Source organism: Sinocyclocheilus grahami, unplaced genomic scaffold, assembly GCF_001515645.1.
Source record: "Sinocyclocheilus grahami isolate Dianchi unplaced genomic scaffold, SAMN03320097.WGS_v1.1 scaffold32.1, whole genome shotgun sequence".
Taxonomy (NCBI): domain Eukaryota; kingdom Metazoa; phylum Chordata; class Actinopteri; order Cypriniformes; family Cyprinidae; genus Sinocyclocheilus; species Sinocyclocheilus grahami.
Window position 1 is genome coordinate 2,536,612 of NW_015505211.1, and position 19,555 is coordinate 2,556,166.

Here is a 19,555-nt window from a genome sequence, read left to right on the forward strand (position 1 = left end):
AAGCTTTAGCGTTAGTTCTGGCAGGTCACGTGAGTCAAGCTTGCATCAGCTGATTCTCAGCTGATCACATCTACCTATAGGAATACGACACCTATCGCGGCATTCCTATATAAGCTGTATTCAGTATTATTCAGCAGCTTTTTAGCTTGCTTCGGAGCAAATTACCCTCCTCCATCCCCAGCTCCACCTTTCGCCACAGTCAGGACTTAGCTTTCTGATATTCCTTGCTAATCAGACTCCTTTATCTTGAATAAAGTGTTACACTTAAATATCATTGAGTACATTAATGATATCTGCATTGTTCTGTTCTGTTAACCCTGGGGGGGTTATTATTGCTGCTCTCCCTGCTCATTCATGACAGGCTGCATGGATGGGCAGGGAGGTTTTTTGCCCAGAACAGAACCATACCGCCAAACCAAACTTTATGCTAAGTATCTATCATTCTGACGATAGTGGTCCTGACAGAACTATTATCTCAATTAGGCTATATTAAATACACTGATTCATACCAGAACAAACACGTAGGCTATAGCTCAGCAAATGTATTTTATTTATACAAAACAACAAGGACTACCAAAAAGTTAGTCAAAGAAACATAATTTTGGTTTTTAGAATGAAATACATTTCCTCACAATCTCCAAAACACTCCTTAAAAAAAAGACAAGTACAATCGTTCACAACAGTCGTCAAATGACAAACCATCTTGCTTTGAAAAGAAATGGGGGGAAAAACACATTCTCTTGTGACCGCAAGGACAGGGATCCACAGACGGAGACGAGACGGACAGACAGAAGCGTCCTCGGCTCAGTTAGGTCGTGAGGCTGGCTGGTCAAACAACACATTGTGCTTTCTATTTTTTATTTTTTTTTGTTGTTGTTCTCCAACACAACAAGAGTGCAATATTATTGTGCTTTGAAATGCTGCTGTATACATTTCTACAAGAGGTTGGCACATTCAGACATTAACTTATCTATAATATCAGAGCTTTTAACATGATTTCATTTCTTCTTTCATGTATAAATACAATATACTCTTCTTTCCTGGCATCTGGACCCCATGTAAAAAGCTTCAGCGGATGATTATTTACAGTGACAGCATGATGAAAAATGCCCCCATGAAGGTCATAAATAACAATAACAATAATTAATAACATAATCAAAAGTCCCAGAATCACGCTCTGAAATCTGTACATGCGTTCACTTCTCTTCGGTTCTTCTCTTCAGCTTCCGAACGAAAACGGAGGGATTTCCATGTAAAACTTTCTGCGTCTCATAGCCTTCCCTTATCTCATCTCCTGGAAGAGAAGAAAAACCATTTTTGAATTACAAAAGATAAACTTTCAAGTTGATATGTTTGATGCAAATACTGTCATTTGAAAGTCTTAAAAAACAGCTTAGACCAGTTTGGAACAGCATCTAAGATGGTTTTATATGGACAATGCTGGTCATTATAGCAGCCTGACCATTGTAAAGGCTGTTGTTTCACAGTAGAAATCGAAACTAAAGAGACGGAACAACAACAAAAGAGGGTTATAAGAAAGCAGCAACTTTAGTTTAAAAGACTACAAAGATATTTTTATCGGTCATAACTTTTGGAGAAAAATAGAGCAGACGCTGGACAAAGATAAAGCTCTCTAGACCGCCTGTGTTTGCATACACCTCAAATGGAGTATACTTTGAAAGGCTACGCGTTCAGCTGTACACATACACTAGCGTGCACATAAAAAACGAAGTATACTTTGGGCTTAAGACACTAAAACCTTTATGAAAGTGGCCAAAATATACCTTACACTGGTAACCAGTGGTTTTAACTGGCCATTTAAACTGGTCAACCATTTTAGCTGGTCTATTCAGCAGATAATTGTGGCCTCTCTCAGGACAAAAGAAAGGCTGTTTTTGGTTTGGTATGTCTATGGATGACTTAATGCAGCAGGGAGCGTCCATCATGTGACGTGACAAGATCTGAGGACACAGAATAAAGGCGATCTCAGAGGCAGACCTCTTCTCCCCTCTCGCCATCAAGCACCTATTCACGCTCTCTGTCCTCGCTAACCACCGTGACAGGACAGGGTAACCCAAAACTATCTCCCTTGGGGAACGTATAGCCCTCTTTTATGTGGTCTGCCTTTTATGTTCCAGAGGGAGTAACCTGAGAGGGGGTCACACATCTGAAGAGACTCATATGGAGTGACCTTAGATGTGCGTAACCCAGTTCATGTCTATAGTGAAACTGTAAAAAAAAAAATTTTTTTAAGTGTTATGGCCACTTTGACCCATGCATTTAGTTCTTCCTAATCTGATTTCTCTAATTGACTGAACTAGTTGTAAATGGTGAGAAACCCTCTTCTAAATGTTAAAAAGTACCATGGTATTCCTGTGTTTTTCGGAAATTTTGGAAAATATTTTTTGTGTATTATTATGTGATACCATTACTGTACCATGGTACCACTACTGTACGTTTCTGCATAGGGAGAATGATTTATGTATCGCATAGATGCAAAATATAAAAAAAACCACAAGAAGCACTTCTATTGATTTTACCACAGTACAGTAAAAGGGTGTTATCTACATCATTACAATACAAATGCAATTCAAAATTGACATTATTGAAATTATTAGTAATAATAATAATAATGTTATTGTAATTATTAATGCATGTTGAAACCTAAGAAAATGTTGAAATCAAGAAAATAATAACCCTCAAATAATGTACACACATTACAATGTAATAATCAAAGATCATTGCTTTTTTTGGTTTTACAGGCATTTAGAGCTGGAAATCTTTGTCGAATAAAGCGGATTTAGTAAGGAAGAATATGACAACATTTTCTAAGTGTGTCTACTTTTGTATTTGAGAGCTGTAAAACTTGGTTATAAATAATCATGCCAGTGTTTGATATGAGAAAAATCACTTTACATACAGATAAGTCTGTTGTAGCATCTCTTCTGTCATAAGTTCTGTGAGCGTGGAGAACGTACTTCAGAGGAAGTGTCTGATTGCCGGCTAAAAGTAGCCTACTGTCTCTACAGATCACTCTCACTATGTGCTGAACAGCCAGATGGACTCAGTCTGTCTAGACCAGTGGTCACCAACGTGGGCACCTGGTAGCCCGCATGGAGTCTCTGAGTCGCCCGCCAAGCACGTTCTATAAATAGCCTAAATTAGCGTTGGGCGATAAATTATATCATATCGAGATTATGATCAAATTTATGTTAATAATGATGATAAGCTCTCGACATTTTTACTCAATATGGATTAATCACAACAGATATAAATGTTACAGCAACCAGTCAGTGCATGTCGCTAATAAGTCTGCATGTTCTGTGTGTCCAATGTTAAATGTTAAAATATAAATAACTATTTTTATATACAACATTGAACACTTTTGAACGATTTAATTTTTGAACGATTACAAGTTTTTTTTATTAGCTAGTAAACTAGTAAAACTACACATTCTGAATAATTATAGTTTTAAGCAGTGTATTAGTAGTCAGTAAGAAAAGGGTTACAACTGATAATGGATAATTGATAATAGTTAATGTCCTGGAAAATTATTAGTACCGTTGCCATTTTTCTAGATATTTTTCTTACAGTGTACTAACTGATCAACAATCACATGTACAAGCTACTAACAAGGTGTATCATAAATGAACAATTATTAAATTATTATTGTTATTATCAAATTGAACAACTGCAAATAGCAATAACTTAATTCATGTGATGTATGTACTTCTAGGCATCTTTGGTTTCCTCTTTTTGTGAAATTTAGATTGAAAATGTGTGCCTTTTTATTGTTTGAGTCACTTATCAAAAGTTGCTAAAAGTAGCCAAATAAAATTTAAAAATAGCTAAATTTGTTGCTAGGTGCTTTTGGAAGAAAAAGTTGCTAAATTTAGCAACAAAATTGCTAAGTTGGCAACACTGTGAATGCGTGGAGTAGTTTCATCTGATACACAAACTCAAACACACGTGACTCGCATTGTTTCAGCGTCTGCGTCTCAATATATGAGGACATGAACACATGCACTTCATCTTCAGAGCTGCTCTGAGAGTTACTTCACCAGCTTTATGCAGTTTCATTTGAGAAAAAATACCGTCAAATAGCCTACACGCTGAAACTAAAACTAAAACTGAAAGACCTTCATGACAAACCGTCAAAATAAAAGTCCGGTTTAACTTGAAATTATATGACTGAATATATTACTACTGTATACTACAATGCAATTCTCAAAGTAATAATAATATTATTATTTTTAAGGAATATCATACAACCAATAATTTTTTATTATTATTAATTTATACATTAATGTCTGATCAAATTAAATAAAAATGCAATGTTTTGTTGTAAATTGATTTTCATTTGATTACATTTTAAAAGATTGATTAAATTGTTAAAGTTTTATTAATTCATTTCACTAGACACCATTTTTTATGATAAACAAGTAGCCCTTGAGACAATTTTATCCCTTCAGGGAGCCCTCACTAACAAAAAGGTTGGAGACCCCTGGTCTAGACTCTTCCACACTTAGTCAATTCTGTCTTGCCAATGAATGAGTGTTAAGAAAAGATAAACTAGTGCACATGTTTGCGAGGCTGTGTTTGACTAAGCTTGGCTAATGTTTGAGATTTAGGATTAGTGTTAGGATTTGGGAGGACGAGGATTACATTTTGAAAGCATACATTTAAAAAAAAATGTAATCAGTCTTAATCTTAATCAGTGTCTTAATTTTTTGTCTTGAATTACTATAAAAATATCTCAGCATCCTTAAAACAAGATGGATTTACTTAAGAAACAAAATTGTGCAAGACATTTTCTTGTTTCAAGCAAAAAAAGCTAATCACTTTGCCTGTATAGTAAAATCCAAAGCTTATAATAAATAAATTCAAATCTATTTAGAAAACAAGTCTTGTGCCATTTTTATAAATTTGCATAAATTAAGTACAGTAAATAATTTACATGCATATTTAATAGAAAATATTACTCTTGATTTAAGGATTATTAAATGTTTTAAGTGGATAAAAAAGACAAAAATACTGATTAGGAAAATGGTTTTCTACAGTGTGAGAAAAGTTACTTAGTCTTACATCATTTCTCTTCCTGCCCGTTCCGTGTCCTCGTGATCCTGTTGACCCCCGTGATGATGAACTTCCTGTTGAGGAGCAATTGCTGGACATCTGACCTCGAGACAAGAAGTTGGGCTTGTTGTAAGGAATTAAATCATCTTCTGCTGTGAGCCACATAAACAAAACCATACTGTTAGGGTTCAAAAGTGTGAAAGCCAGTCCATTTAAACCTATTTTATTTAATTTTTTTAATAAATAATATACATTATTTTTTTATATACAACATAAAGAAATAATTGTAAAAAAATAATAATTTAAAACAGCATTTAAAATGAGACTGTCAGGTGTTCTCTAACCATCTATCCGTCTATGAGAAGAGTTTTTCCGATTGGGTGTGCTCTGTTCTCTTCTCTCCATGGAGGAATGGGAACTGCCCACTCTCTCGAGGGACGTCTGCCCACATTCGAATCCCCCTACTTGAGCACAGTCGACCTCAGCCTCAGGAGGCGGCTCTGGTGGAGGGGGCAGATCTGCAGAGATGTGACCAACATGTTAAGTATGCAGGAGCAGGATAAATGATTAACTAACTTCATTCTGGAAAAGGCCTGGTCAGTAACTCACCACCTTGCAGTATATCTCTTCGGTATTGACTGCTCTTGGAGGTTTTCTTTTTCACCTTGGACTTCGGCCCAGGAGGTGTGTGGTCTGCAGAGGGCCTCGCTCGACCTACAAGGGGGGATGAGACATGACAATGAAGTGACTAAAACAATTGTAGCTATTCTAGAAGTTGCTTTAGGTAGAAAATGTGGCATTTTAGACTGCTGGGAGCATGAAAATGGCATTTTACTTCTTCTAGAGTAGCAAAACGTCTGTGGCACATTTATATAGAGAACAGAAACACACCTGGCGTGGTGTTGCTGATGTTCTCTACACTTTGGGCAGCTCCTTGGCTCGGGTCCCGTTTATGTGCTAAACGGTGTGGCACAGTGTCGTCAGGGCACTCCTGATTGGCTGACAGGTTTGGGTTGGACTGGATTAGAGGAGGGCTTGGTGCTCTCGGAACTGGCACTGGTCCACACGGCAACCGACTGTCCACAACAAATATGTTCGGTCAGTTAGAACAACGTTTAACAGCATAAAATACCCATTCAAAGGATCTCAGTGTTTTAACCCAGAGCTGCAGCTAACAAGGCACATGAACACTATTATATGAACTCATATTAAACGAAAAACATAGTAGGCCAAGATCAGCACTTTGTAAAAGTGAATGATCTGTCTAAACTTGGCGCAACTGCAGTCTAGCAGGAAGCTTAATGATAGTCTTAATATTTGCTCTGTGCCGTGATAATCTACAAATACGGAATAAATTATTCATAAAAAATGTTTTCTCCTGCAGGAACAAATAATGACACTAAAAATTCTCCTAAGAGAATGAAAACAAATAATCTATTCTATTAATGCAGAGAACTGAAATGCAGGAGAGCAGTTTCCTGAAAGATGAAGGATGGCTTATTAAGTATTTTAAAGTGAACATCACCTCGAGAATAAAACAAATGTAATTTATGCTGCATCTCAAATTTGTTTTGAAATACAACAAAGTTTAGAACAAGCAAATCTTGTTGACTTGTGCACAACTCAAACTGTCAAAAAAGCTATTTATGCTGAAAATAAAAGTGAAATAAACTGTGAAATGCTGACCTGACAAAAAATACAAATGCACAAAATAATTGTGAAATAGTATTTGAAGGTTTACGCGTCTCACCGTGCTATCTGTGGCTGTTCGAGCTGATGTAGTCGTGGTATATCGTGGCAGTGGCCATCGTCTCTGGGAGATGGGGTTAAGGTGGCGGTGGATTGGTGGCTGTAGGATGTGGTGGGGGAAGAAGCCTCTCCTCTAGGAGGAGGAGCGGGACCATCCTCCATCCCACCATCCATGAGGTAAGTCCTATCCGGGAGAGGAGGACACCACTCTTCCTCATCGGACCTTAGTGAGAAAAAAAGTTTCAATATTATTTACATGTCTATAAATAAAGTGCAGCCCTAAAAGATGACTAAAAAGCTGACTTTACAATGTTTTTTAATAATAATCATATTGAAAACATCAAATTTGCCAGATCACATACTCTACCTGCCATATTTCTATTATAAATAAAAAAAATCAACTTTTCTTATCACTCGCTTGCCCTTCTCACTTAGAGTGGGAGAATAAGTGACTTAGTTTCTGCTCTATAACTAAATTCCCTCATTTTTAGCATAAGGTTAAGTAACTCCAGAACCTCTGCTAAATCAATCACAGCTCACTCATTATGATTGCCTGCTGCAGTAATCACCAGGCCAATGCAACCGGTGGCATATCGATTCCTGCTGCTGTTGTGTCAAATGAGACAGCCTGGCCTCTAGATAACCATATGCGTGATCTTTTAGCTCTCACGGGAACAATCCATACAAAAGCGATGGAAAAGAAGTTAAATGCAGTGGCATTTTGAGTGACACTGACTCAATGTTATTCCTTGGGCACTTAGAGGGCAAACCGCTGAGCTGAAAGACACCTACACACAGCACACTCTTGGTTTAATATGTATGCGGCTGCTTGGTGTTTCTGTTCGAGTTCTTGAGCCTCGCTGAGCTGAAGGGTGAGTTCTTAAATTATAGTCATAATGCAGTAACAGAGCCGATGTTCTTGCCTTCAGGCTGCCACAAAGGTTAACCTTATGAGCCACTAGTTCATCACACTTTTGAGCACACTTTTGAGGACTAGTGATGAAAATCCAGTCTGGCTGTCAGTGTTGCATTGCTTGCTTGTGCCTTGAATGACGTCTAATGCTCGGAGGAAGGAACTTGAGAAGGGTTGTACCTTTCACTGGCTAATGCGGTTACTGCGGGAGGCTATGCCACGGTTATCAGATTCACAGATCTTCACTGTGAGTCAGGGCTGGTTAACCGCTGCGGCTAATGTGACTTGGCCCCGTTAGTGCCCCTCACGGGCAGCTATTGGGCTGAAGTGGCGGCAGAAACAACCTGTCAGCGCCCGCGGCCGGGGCATTGTGCGGCTACTGCTCACCGTGCGCTTCACTAACAAGGAGCTAATGTGATACAGACCAGGAAAAGAAAACATAATTCAGTCAGGCCATCATGAGGAAACAGGCCAGATTCAAGGGTAGCATATCGCTAACTTTGTTAGCCTCCATATACGGCCTTGTCAACAGCAATCAAACTGCTCTGGCCCTGTGAATTCTGACTCTTCCTGGAACAATCAGCAACATTTTGTCCAGAAGGCTAAGTGAGGCCATGTTCCCAGCTAGCCAGCATGCTGCAAAATGGTAAAAGATGTCTTTATGTAGACATGGTAATGAAGTTAAAAACTAATGAATTCCTGACATGGTGTGTGAGAACTTGAGGTGAGACTTGACATTTGTTTTGTCTGCCAAAGTTCTGATTGGAACTCTCTCTGGGTAGCTATTTTCTACTAGTTCAGCTCCTATATAATTAAGTTATATAAGTAATAAGTTTTTCTCAAGATTGTTTAAATAACATGTCACATCACCATTAGTATTAAAATTTTAGCTTTTTAGTTTAAAATATGCTACAAAAGCTGGCACAGCACTGAAATTAATCTCTAGCCTTCTAGTGAACTTTACCTCATGTCCTGGATTAGTTCATCATCATCTTCCTCTTCACACTCGTCTAGCTCTCCAGAGAGAGGGGTTGGCGGCAACGCATCCATCCAATTGAGAGACGGCGTTTTCACTGGCTTCCCCATCAACTTCTGCTTTGGTTGTTTTACTGTAGGAAAGCAAGCTATTTTTTTTTTTTGAATGAAAAACACCTTTATTCAGCAGTGTTGTTACTGTTAACTAAAAATAATTTTAGGTTGTTGAAATACAGCTAAAATAAACTAAAATATACATTTTTAGATGAAAACTTAAAGGGGTCATATGATGTTGCTAAAAAGAACATTATTTTGTGTATTTGGTGTAATGAAATGTGTTTATGCAGTTTAAGGTGCAAAAAACACATTATTTTCCACATACTGTACATTATTGTTTCTCCTCTATGCCCCGCCTGTCTGAAACGCGTAGATTTTTTCAAAGCTCATCGGTCTGAAAAGCGAGGTGTGCTCTGATTGGCCAGCTATCCAGTGCATTGTGATTGGCTGAATACCTCAAGCGTGTGACAGAAATGTTACGTCCATTACCATATTGTAATGCCCTGTCCGGCCGGAGCGACGAGACAAAAACATTAAAAAACCCATTATAAACGAGGCATTTGTTGCATCCAATGGGGACATAATTACTGATTATAATGACTTATACTGTCTTTTTACGCGTTGCGTTGCATTGTGCCGCGTAAACATAAAACCATGTCTGCATTTGTGATCGGAGAAATGACAAACAAGTGCTACTCTACACTGCTCAAAACTCGCGTTTGAATCATCAGTGGCAAATTCTTTAAATATAAAAACATACTTACAGACTGTGAGTCAGAACAGCCGGCATAGTAGACTACTCTTCCAGGATCAGGAAACAGTCCTCCATAAAATGCACTGCACACATCTGAATATTTGGGTTGAACTGTTCTGGAACAGTGTTGTAAATGCAACTTAACCACTGATTTCTAGTCGTGTCCTCTTTTGGAAGGCCAAACAAAAGTATTTTCGCTTTCGCAACGAAACACACAGTGTCTTCACAACATGGCGGCGGTGGTGGCAGCAACAATAAAGTTACACCTTTTTTCTATGCGTGAACATTTGGGCGGCGTTATGCAAGTCTTCCCACAGCGTGACGTAGACATGTGGGGGCGTGTTTAAACGAGGCGTTTTAGGAGGGCGTGGACCAGTCTTAACTTTGATAAAGAATATCTCTTTGGGTTTGAGACTTTAGTCTTTGCAACTTTAGGGATCTTATCTACTCACAAACAGCTTGGAACACTCCAAAGAAAAAGGAAACTCGAAATCGCATCATATGACCCCTTTAAACTTAAAAAACATAAACAAAAATTTGAAATGTTGCCACGGCAGCTAACTGAAAAAAATGTAAGTACTAAAACTAAATTAAAATATAAAAAACTAAAACTATGACAAAAGCACATAAAATAGAAAAAATCAAAACTGAAAATGAAAAAATCAAAACTATTTCAAAATATTTAAAAAGAACTATAATAGCATTTAAATAATTCTAAAGTAACACTGTTATTCAGCCAAGCACAGCATTCATATTAGAACTGAAGGAAACAGATAAGACTGAAATGATACCGTTATCAGTCTTGGAGCGCTCTGGCTGGGCATACTGAGCATTGGAGGTTCCAGGCTGAGTCATCCAGTGGCTGCCATCTTGTTCAGGGCTGCAGGGCGCCTGGTTGGTGAAAGGCATGATGGGAGTGCTGGCGTAGGGAGTGGTATGTTGAGAGTACTGAGCAGAGAAACTGCGCAAGTCCTCGCTGGTGGGATCAATGGTGCTGTAGATGGGGCCTTCATTGGAGTCTGTGCTGAACTTCTCGTTTTGGTTAAGGTAATTAGAGATTCCCGCCTCTAAGGAAGCGATGGTAAATTAATTAGGGTTTAATTAATGAGACTCTGTGCTGTGGAAACAGTGTTAAATTAATTTAACAGTACAGCCAGTGGTGTTGTTCTATAAAAGCGAGTCTTACCATTATAGTATCTCTCCGGGGGGTCATGTTTAGATGTACAGCAGTTCACTGAATCTTTCCCATTGTGCACAAGATTGGTAGTTGGCCAAGAATCAGCCAGCCATGGGTAATTTCCCATGTTAGCACCCAGCATACCAGGTCTAGATATCCATACATGTCCAAAAATATCAACAACTATAGAATGAACTAAAGTCAATGTATTTACACTCTGAATTGATGCTTAAGAAGCTAAAAGTTCAATTTACCTTCCATTAAGTCCAGAACTTTCTCCATGCGGAAAACCAACTGTAAAGAGATGAAAAAAAAAATATATAATGCAACTGATCCACAGGCAGAAATTATGAGGCTAAATGTGAGTGTTCTGATGGTTAACTAAAATGATCTTCATAAACCAAAATAAAGCTGAAATCATAAAATTCACAAAAAAAGTATGAGATGGAAAAACTAAAAATAAAAAAAATTAATAAAATTTTTTTAAATGAGAAATATTGCCTTCTGAAATAAAATAAGTTTTGGTACTAAAATTACTAAAACTAAAACTGAAATAAAAATAAATTTAAGCTAAAAAGAAATATTAAGAAAAACAAAAACTAACAAAAAATTGCAAAAGCACATAAAATTACTAAAATTTAATTTAAAATGAAACTGAAAATATAAAAACAAAAGCAAATACAAAATAACTACTATAATAGCATATAAAATAACTAAATCATTATTTAATGTCAAATGTCATTTGGTGTGATATGTGCATGCATACCCGCAGGTGTGTATGCAAATGATGCTGTGTAATGGCTGAGCTCTTTTCTCTTCTTCCGTCTGCAGTAGATCCAAACACTGAATCCCATAAGGATTACCCAGCATGCCCCGCCAATGCCTGCGATGAAGGCAGGCTGCTTCACTACGTCTGAGATCTGCTCAGCCAGACTTACATTCTCGTCAGATTCGCTGCCTCCACCTGTGACTGTAGGCTGCTCTGCGGGCAATTCTGAAAAGGAGAGAGAGAAAGAAAAAGAGAGAAAAGACAGATCAAAGTGTTACTCAGACAGAATGTCTTAATAGGACTCAGCTTATTGGAAAGAATTAAGCAATTTAGTCTCATAGCGGGACTTTAAAAAGCAATCAAAGAGAATTGACACAATTCTTGGTACTTCTACTCCACAAGCTCTTCACTCCACTCTTTAATTCTTTTAGTTTAATAGTCACGGCTGTTTTTTTAGCAAGCACTCACTGATAAGCACAGATACAGGTTGGCTGTGTGTGCCCACTCCTGCGCTGGTCACTGCCGCCACCTCCACCTGGTACAACACACCGGGTAGAAGCCCCTTTAATAAAGTGGTCAGCACGTTCCCGTCCACAGTCTGATTGATGTGGTAGCGCGTCTGAGAGTCGTTACCCAGACACCAAACCTGAAAAGAGATAAGACTTAGATCTGAACCTAAAAATACCTGGTCCTTGACCTGTAGAACTCACATCTGCAAAGAACACCAAGAAACATCCAACATTAAAGAGTTTCCCATTGACCTTCATTGTATTTTTGTCCATACAATAGAAGTTCATGGGAACTGAAACAGTTTTTGCATGTATTTGGGACATAAGAAGTTTGTTTTGTTTTTGTGGTCTGACTTTTGCAATCTGAAATATACCTTATACTCTTGGATGACACCATTTTGCATCTCAGTGGGAGGAGGCTGCCATGATACACTGATGCTTGAGCTGTTGCTGAGCTTGACTGTTGCCACGGTTACAGCACGAGGGGGGGCACCGGGAACTGGAAGAGAATTCAATTAAAATTACATTTTGAAAAGTGAGTGACCTTAATAGTAAATCTACATTAGCCCTCTCCATAATTGTATTTGCCTGAATGAAGCGATTCATCTTTATATTATGTACAACAGAACAGAATTGAGTCGGGCTGGGGTGAATGAACCTGAATTGAATTGATTAGAACGAAATTAAATTGAAGTGCATCAAATGGAAACTGAAAGAGCTGCAGATATCTCACCCTCCTCTGGCATGCGAAACGTCAGCGGGCGGCTGTCCATGCCCTGGAACTCGTTAAAGTAGGGTCGTATTTTAATCTCGTACTCCGTGCCTTTGAGCAGGTTAGCGATGACAGCGTTACGCTCCGTCGCAGCTTTCACTTCCTGCTGTGACCAGGAGCCGCCGACAGGACGATAAAGCAGACGATAGCCCTGGATGTACTGAGACTGACGATCGACCTGACAGATGGAAAGAGGGAGACCAAGACAGAGAAATGAGATAAGGTGAGCCAGCAGGAGAATCAAAATGCCGGTGTGGGGCTGATTTGGAGCACAGATATTAGCGACACTCACATTCCAGCTGATCTTCATGCTGGATGCTGTCAACAGCACTGGTTCGTGAAGCTGCACAGCCATCTCTCCCAGCTCCCTCTGCACCTGCCGATGGTCCACACCTTGACCTGTAGGACTCACATCTGCAAAAGAACAAAAAACACCCGATATTATCATCTTTAAATTATGCAAATATATGAATTTAGAATATATCATGAAAATGGTCAAAACCACCAAATAATAGGTCATATAAAAAAAAAAGAAGATATATATATAAAATTTATTTTATTTTGATTAATGATAATGAAGTACATTTTTTGTGACATTATTGATTTATGTATTGTGACATTATTTAATGTGAAAAATTAATGTAATATGGGAAAACATAATATTTTTATTAACAAATATTAACAAAATATTTTTATTAACTTTTTATTACTATTTTTTAATTGTAACATGTTTATATATCATAGTATTTTGTTGTATTTTATTTAGATTTTGTTATAAAATAAAAACATATAATAAAAAATATAGATTTTATATTTACATTTTTCTCCTGCATTTGGTGTAAAATATTTTTCATGATTAGCCTCAATCCACACTGAATGGAATCGATTTATATGTAATCTTTTAAAACAGGCACAATTTATTTTGCTTTTCACCTGTAATTTGTTTGTATACTTAAAATTTACACAACACATCATTTGTATAACACGTTCACACAATTTTTAAGATCTCTATTTAAAAAGGTCATAAAATTGATTGGTCCCCAGTGTACAGACCTTGTGTGCGTACAGGCTCTGAGATGGGGCTGGGGTCACTCAGGCCGTAAGCATTGAGCGCTCGCACAATGAACAGGTAAATGGTATTCGGAGACAGTCCCGTGACCGTGTGCTTCTCCAATTTCACAAAATCTGCAACCGTCTGCCATGTACTGCCTGCTGATTGGCTGAAAAAATAGATAGAACGATTATATTACTACATTAAATGATTCATCATATTTACACAAACATCAATTACATATGTGTTTATTTATGCTCTACAATATCAAAACCAGCAGATTCATACAGCTGAATCTGAATAAAACATCAATACACCAATGTTTCGTCCTACATTTTTCCCGAAGCTGTCGTATGGCATTAGAGAGAGGAGGGTTTAGCAGCAAAGTCAGTGTCATAGATGTTTATCTGAACTCTTTTGATTGTCATTACACTTGTCTGTTTAATGACCCGGCTCTTCTGTGATGCTATTCTTGTACCCTTTGGCTTGACAGTGCATGGCGTGACTAGAAAAAGATCTCTGTGGTGATAGATTTATTTATGGCATAGACTAGGCTTGTCATAATGCAGCCAAAGCACTGCATGTAATGGATTCTGAACTGAGAGTTTATTAAATATAAACCGAAAACATTGGCTGATTCTGTACAGGGATACATTTCAGCTTCAATTTAAGTACATTCTGCTTTTTATTAACATCCAGATCACGCCTAAACATACAAGAATATTAACTTAACTTAATGAGAACCAAGAGAGCTACTTAGATGTGGCGTACAGGTGAGCAAGATTCATAACATGCATCCCCCTCTAATAAACAATGAACGTTAAGCACATCTGTCTGTGCCAGAAGGCTTTGAGATATTCCTCTTCACTTGTCTGTGGTTAACCATCATCCTTGTTTAGAGCAGTGATCACGTGTGGCGCTTTCAAGGTTTATTTTCCCCCGGTGGCAACTCCTGCCGCAGATACAAAGCCAATAAAAGCCCGACCTGCACAATTAGGCCAAGCCATAAATGCTGGGAACCTCGTAAATATTCCTTCAGCGACCCACCGATAGGAGCGATAAATCCAAGGTCACTTTGCTATCAGCTGGGATGGAATAAACAGGGAAAGGCTGAAGCATAGACAATTCCCTTTTCTCCAGCAGAACCGTGATTGGTGCTCCTGTACGCACATAAACACCTGCATAAAAGTGCATAAATTCAAAAAGTGGGCCGGAAACATAAACCTTTTTTTTTTCCGTTATTGAGGTGTCAAAATCCTAAGCCCAAAAGCCTAAATTCTCCTCATCCGCAATCTCAGTTCTTTTCCATCCCTCGTTTGTTCTCCACCACCCTCCTACCTCCCTTTCCTAGCATTCCGTGTACCACAGCACTGCTGGGAAGGAAATTTTACAGCAAACGCCCCTTTCAGTCCCACAGCACTCTATAAAGAATCAATTTTAAAGATGTGGGGCCATGCTAACTGTTACCAATGGGGGCAAGGGAGAGGACAAAGACATAGTGTGTGTACATGAAATACGCCTGCCAGGGTGAAGATTTTCAAAAACTCCGGTTTCAGTGTTATCGTGTAGACAGCGAAACCGGAGATTTTGGCTTGTGACGTCGGAGCCTGCGCTGTTATCTCCACCTACTGGAAACTTTTTCAGGCTTCTGACTGGCCAACATGGCTTTACGGTTGAGATTATATCACCACCTGTTGGTTTGGCATGCTCTTGACAGTGCTTCATAGCATGCGTTTGCATGTGGACGGAGATTTTTTTTTAAACGGAAGAAGGCAAAACTCTGTTTATAAAAATACCCGTGTACGTGTGGACATGGCCTGAACAAACCCCAAAACAGCTAGTGCAAGGGTTTATTTTTTTATGCCAAGGACACCCAAATATGATGATCCCCTTATGAGGGACCCATTTTGGAAAATATAAAAGCATTTTTTAATGTATTATAAACCCATTTATACTGTGTGAGATTATACTAACTAAATAATTGGCTTTTTGATAATATTAAAGCAAATCGTTACAAAATAAATAGTTTCCATGTTTTACAGACAAAATACTCAAAAGCTGAGAGCATGTATTTTTCTATTCATTGTATTAAAAAAAGATGATCTTATTAGAGCTGCCAAGAGAATAAAATAAGCACAATTCATCTCATAACTTCCACCAAGTCTTTAGAAAGTAAAATTAAATTCAGAAAACATGTTTAAAATTACTGAATTAAACATTAAATTAACATACTGAGTGTAAGTGAGCCTTGATCAAAACATTGGCCTTCAATAAAAAACTGCAAACAAGTAAACACACACAGGCACACACACACACATAGGCACACACACAGGCACGCGCACACACATGCATATATTTTTTATTTAGGTTTTAAAAAAATATTTCTATTAAATTTTACTAAGAAAAGCTTTTTTTTCACTACTCCACTTATTCCGACAACTTATTTTGCCATGACTGTCACACCCATTGAAGGTCCATTATTAAGCTTAACCGGGTTCACCAAGCACATATATAAAAACTAAACTGAAATAAAATAATTCAGAAATCGTGATGATGCCAAAACCATGAACTCATAACTTCCCAGTAACTTAGCCTGCCCTAAGCTATGCCGATATGTAGAGGTTAGCCAATCAAAACAGAGTCCATTTACATAATAGGCAGTTGCAAGCCTCTTAATAAGAGGGTGGAAAATGGTCACGTAAAGCTAAATTACTAAACTGGCACAAACCTATATGTGCAAAATAATTCAATAATTCATAAAACTATATCCCCTTTAAATAAGCCAGAGTTCTCCAGTCTGTGTCTGTAATTCAATTGTAGAACACCAATACAGTTGCTATTAATTTAGATCTCTCTGGCAGTAGGTTGCCGCCTGAGGGGAGTGATTCTTGTAGCAGGCAGGATGTGAGATGTAAGCACAGCATGTAGTTGCCCTCGCATGACTGTGACGAGCAGTAGACCGGGGGAAAGGGGTCAGGGACGGGGCAGCCACTCGGTGGTATTACCCCATCTGTCACGGCTGACCTGCGACGCTAAGACAGTGACAGTGAATTAATAAAAAAAGAAGAATAGACCCCTGTAGTAGCCTCTGGCAAGAAACAATATTATCTTGGGTAGGAAGGAAAACAAACAGGAAGGGACCAGAATGGAGATGCGTACAGTGTGCGCTAACTCACCTGAAAGCCTCAATGATGTAAGAGGTGACAGCCGCTCCGCCTTCATGTGCGTTTGGTTGCCAGGTCAGGGTCACGCTGTTACGGGTCACATCAGTTACGACGGGCTTCTGGGGTGGACCGGGCAGCTGGTAGGGCTCTGAAACCGGGGGTACAGAGAGACCACCACTCTCTGTAAAGATAAGATTAGGATATTAGCATGCCGTCTTCATATTGGTCCAAGTTATCATTCCATGAGCTATGGTTCTGTTTGCAGAATCTATCAGAAAACAGTTGCTGTTTCCGTATTAGTCTAGATTTATAGAACATTATAACAGAAATCAATATTGAACAGGAAAAATCTAATCTCAGGTCAGCACTTCTCCATACGCTGACATCTGGTAAATGGAAGTATATATTTGCTGAACTAACTCACAACAGAAACGGCTTCCTTAGCTGATTATTGCAGTTTAAAGATGATATGATGCAGTTTGTCAAAGATAAGGACACATAAATGTGATGATGGAGCACTTGTGTGTGTGTGCTTTTACCTTTTACTGTGAGTACACCACTCCAGCTCGTCTCTCCACTCAAACTGGAGGCAACACAGGTGTAGGCCCCGGAGTCCGTTTCCTAGCAACAGCAGGTTCAGGGTCAGCATTTGTATGGATAAACTCGAGCACAATGCATTGCCTCACTTCACTTGGAGCAGCGTGGAAATCTTGACAAATGAGCACAAATTCCTCGAAATTGCCTATTATTTCGCAATAATACAGGATCAACGGTTATTACTATTAAAGTAAGCGACAGGAAGAAAATAATGTGCTGTTGTGAAACCTAGTGAGCTGCATATGTTGGCATATTTTTACAGCATCATAGGCATGTACCTAATGCAGAGACTAAATAATTACTTATATTACAGGCAAACTATAAACTGTATCTTTCACAAAGAATGAAATCCCATAATGCACTGTGACAAAATATATATATAACAAGTGCAAAAATATACATTCAAGTTGAGAAAATCTCCTTATATCTATTACAAATATGTGTAATTCATTCAATACTGAAAAGTATGAATACAAATAGTTCAATCTAACTACAATAGAGTGTTTTATTCAATATTGGTGTGCATTATATATTTTTGTGCTTATTAGAATATCGCATAATTAGTTTAGCAACATGCTAACAGCAAATTCCATTGAAATCAATTGTCAGATCAATAGTCAAATCTCATGTGCAGTAAACCATTACTACCACACTAATATACACTACTATATTATTATAATTTAAAATATATTTTTTTCTATTTTAAAATATCGTAAAATGTATTTTATTCTTGCGATAGTGAAGCTGAATTTTCATCATCCATTACTTCAGTCTTCAGTGTCACATGATCCTTCAGAAATCATTCTAATATGCTGATCTGGTGCTCAAGAAACATTTCTTATTATTATCAATGTTGAAAACAGTTGTTTCTTAACATTTTTGTGGAAACCGAGATAAATTTTTTCAGGATTCTTTGATTATTAGAAAGTTAAAAGGAGCCACATCCTACAACTGAAATAAAAAATAAGTTAAAATGAAAAAGTTAGGGGGGAAAAAAAGAATAAAACTAACAAAAGCACATAAAATTACTAAACTAAAATTAAAATAATAACGGGAAAAAACAAAAACAAATAAAAGCTCATAAAAATATTAATAAATACTAAATAGCATAAAAGTATTATTTAAAAAAAAAAACACTGGTCTGGTCTGTTCCTCAGACAAAGCTATCATATGGCTTCAGAAGACTTGAAATACAGTGCACAAATCATATGATATGCTTTCATGGTTTTTCTTTTGTCATTTTGCAGCTTGACAGCCCCATCCTCATTCACTTTTCATTATACTAAAAATACTAACCCAGAATATTCTTCAAAAAATCTCCCTTTACAACAAAAAAGCTATACAGCTTTACAGGAACAATGTGCTGGAGAATAAATAATCACTGAATTTTGGGGTGAACTATTCCAAGCTATTAGTTTTTCTCTGACAAACACGCACACGCACACACACACTCATTCTTTTTCACATTTCTTTTTCCTCACTTCCCTGGCACAGTTGAGAGCAGGCAGTTTCTGGCGATTCTCCCGGTATAATGGCACCTTTTCACAGCGCTCTCCCTTTCTCTCTCCTTCCCTCACACACTCACACACTACCATCTGTGCAAACCCCAAGTCTCCGTGCCCCCTTGTGCTCTCCCATCATGCCGGGGTAATCGTGGACTAAAGGGGGCCAACGGAGGCACCAGACCAGAGAAGACGGGGCCAACACCAGAGCCAAAGATGCCCATCTGAACAAAGCATGCAACGCTTAACAGGCCAAATAAACAAAACTCAAGATTTTTTTGGTGCTAGCTGTCCACAAAGCCACTGTACTGAATATCAAGGGCACATTTAAAGTGTTGCAAAAATTACAGAGAGTACAGGGTTGCTGCGAGTAGCACATAGAGATTGCTAGCCTCCCTACCTTTCTATATCCCAGAATGAGCATTTAATTAAGGCATGAGTGACTGTTAATCATTCCCGGGCACAATCAATTAACACATCAGGCCTGTTC

At 38.1% G+C, this 19,555-nt stretch overlaps 1 protein-coding gene across 7 annotated transcripts in view; it reads right to left on the reverse strand.

Annotated features, from left to right (window-relative positions):
- Positions 1 to 537: 537 nt before the first annotated feature.
- Positions 538 to 19,555, reverse strand: part of LOC107577175 (roundabout homolog 2-like) — a 78,122-nt gene continuing 59,104 nt past the window's right edge. For 2 of the 7 annotated variants that reach the window (XM_016263302.1, XM_016263295.1), the window contains 18 exons: positions 17,506 to 17,587; positions 16,979 to 17,147; positions 13,805 to 13,971; positions 13,044 to 13,165; positions 12,713 to 12,929; positions 12,354 to 12,478; positions 11,939 to 12,116; positions 11,468 to 11,695; positions 10,956 to 10,995; positions 10,711 to 10,850; positions 10,316 to 10,591; positions 8,703 to 8,847; positions 6,827 to 7,048; positions 5,968 to 6,152; positions 5,686 to 5,790; positions 5,421 to 5,594; positions 5,086 to 5,228; positions 538 to 1,294 (listed from right to left, as the gene is read on the reverse strand). In XM_016263302.1, coding sequence (XP_016118788.1) covers positions 1,283 to 1,294; positions 5,086 to 5,228; positions 5,421 to 5,594; positions 5,686 to 5,790; positions 5,968 to 6,152; positions 6,827 to 7,048; positions 8,703 to 8,847; positions 10,316 to 10,591; positions 10,711 to 10,850; positions 10,956 to 10,995; positions 11,468 to 11,695; positions 11,939 to 12,116; positions 12,354 to 12,478; positions 12,713 to 12,929; positions 13,044 to 13,165; positions 13,805 to 13,971; positions 16,979 to 17,147; positions 17,506 to 17,587 — 2,730 coding nt within the window. In that variant the 3' untranslated portion in view covers positions 538 to 1,282. Of the gene's footprint in view, positions 1,295 to 5,085; positions 5,229 to 5,420; positions 5,595 to 5,685; positions 5,791 to 5,967; positions 6,153 to 6,826; positions 7,049 to 8,702; positions 8,863 to 10,315; positions 10,592 to 10,710; positions 10,851 to 10,955; positions 10,996 to 11,467; positions 11,696 to 11,938; positions 12,117 to 12,353; positions 12,479 to 12,712; positions 12,930 to 13,043; positions 13,166 to 13,804; positions 13,972 to 16,978; positions 17,148 to 17,505; positions 17,588 to 19,555 lie in introns of all 7 variants that reach the window. The other 5 variants (XM_016263291.1, XM_016263279.1, XM_016263310.1 and 2 more) reach the window with 4 other exon arrangements.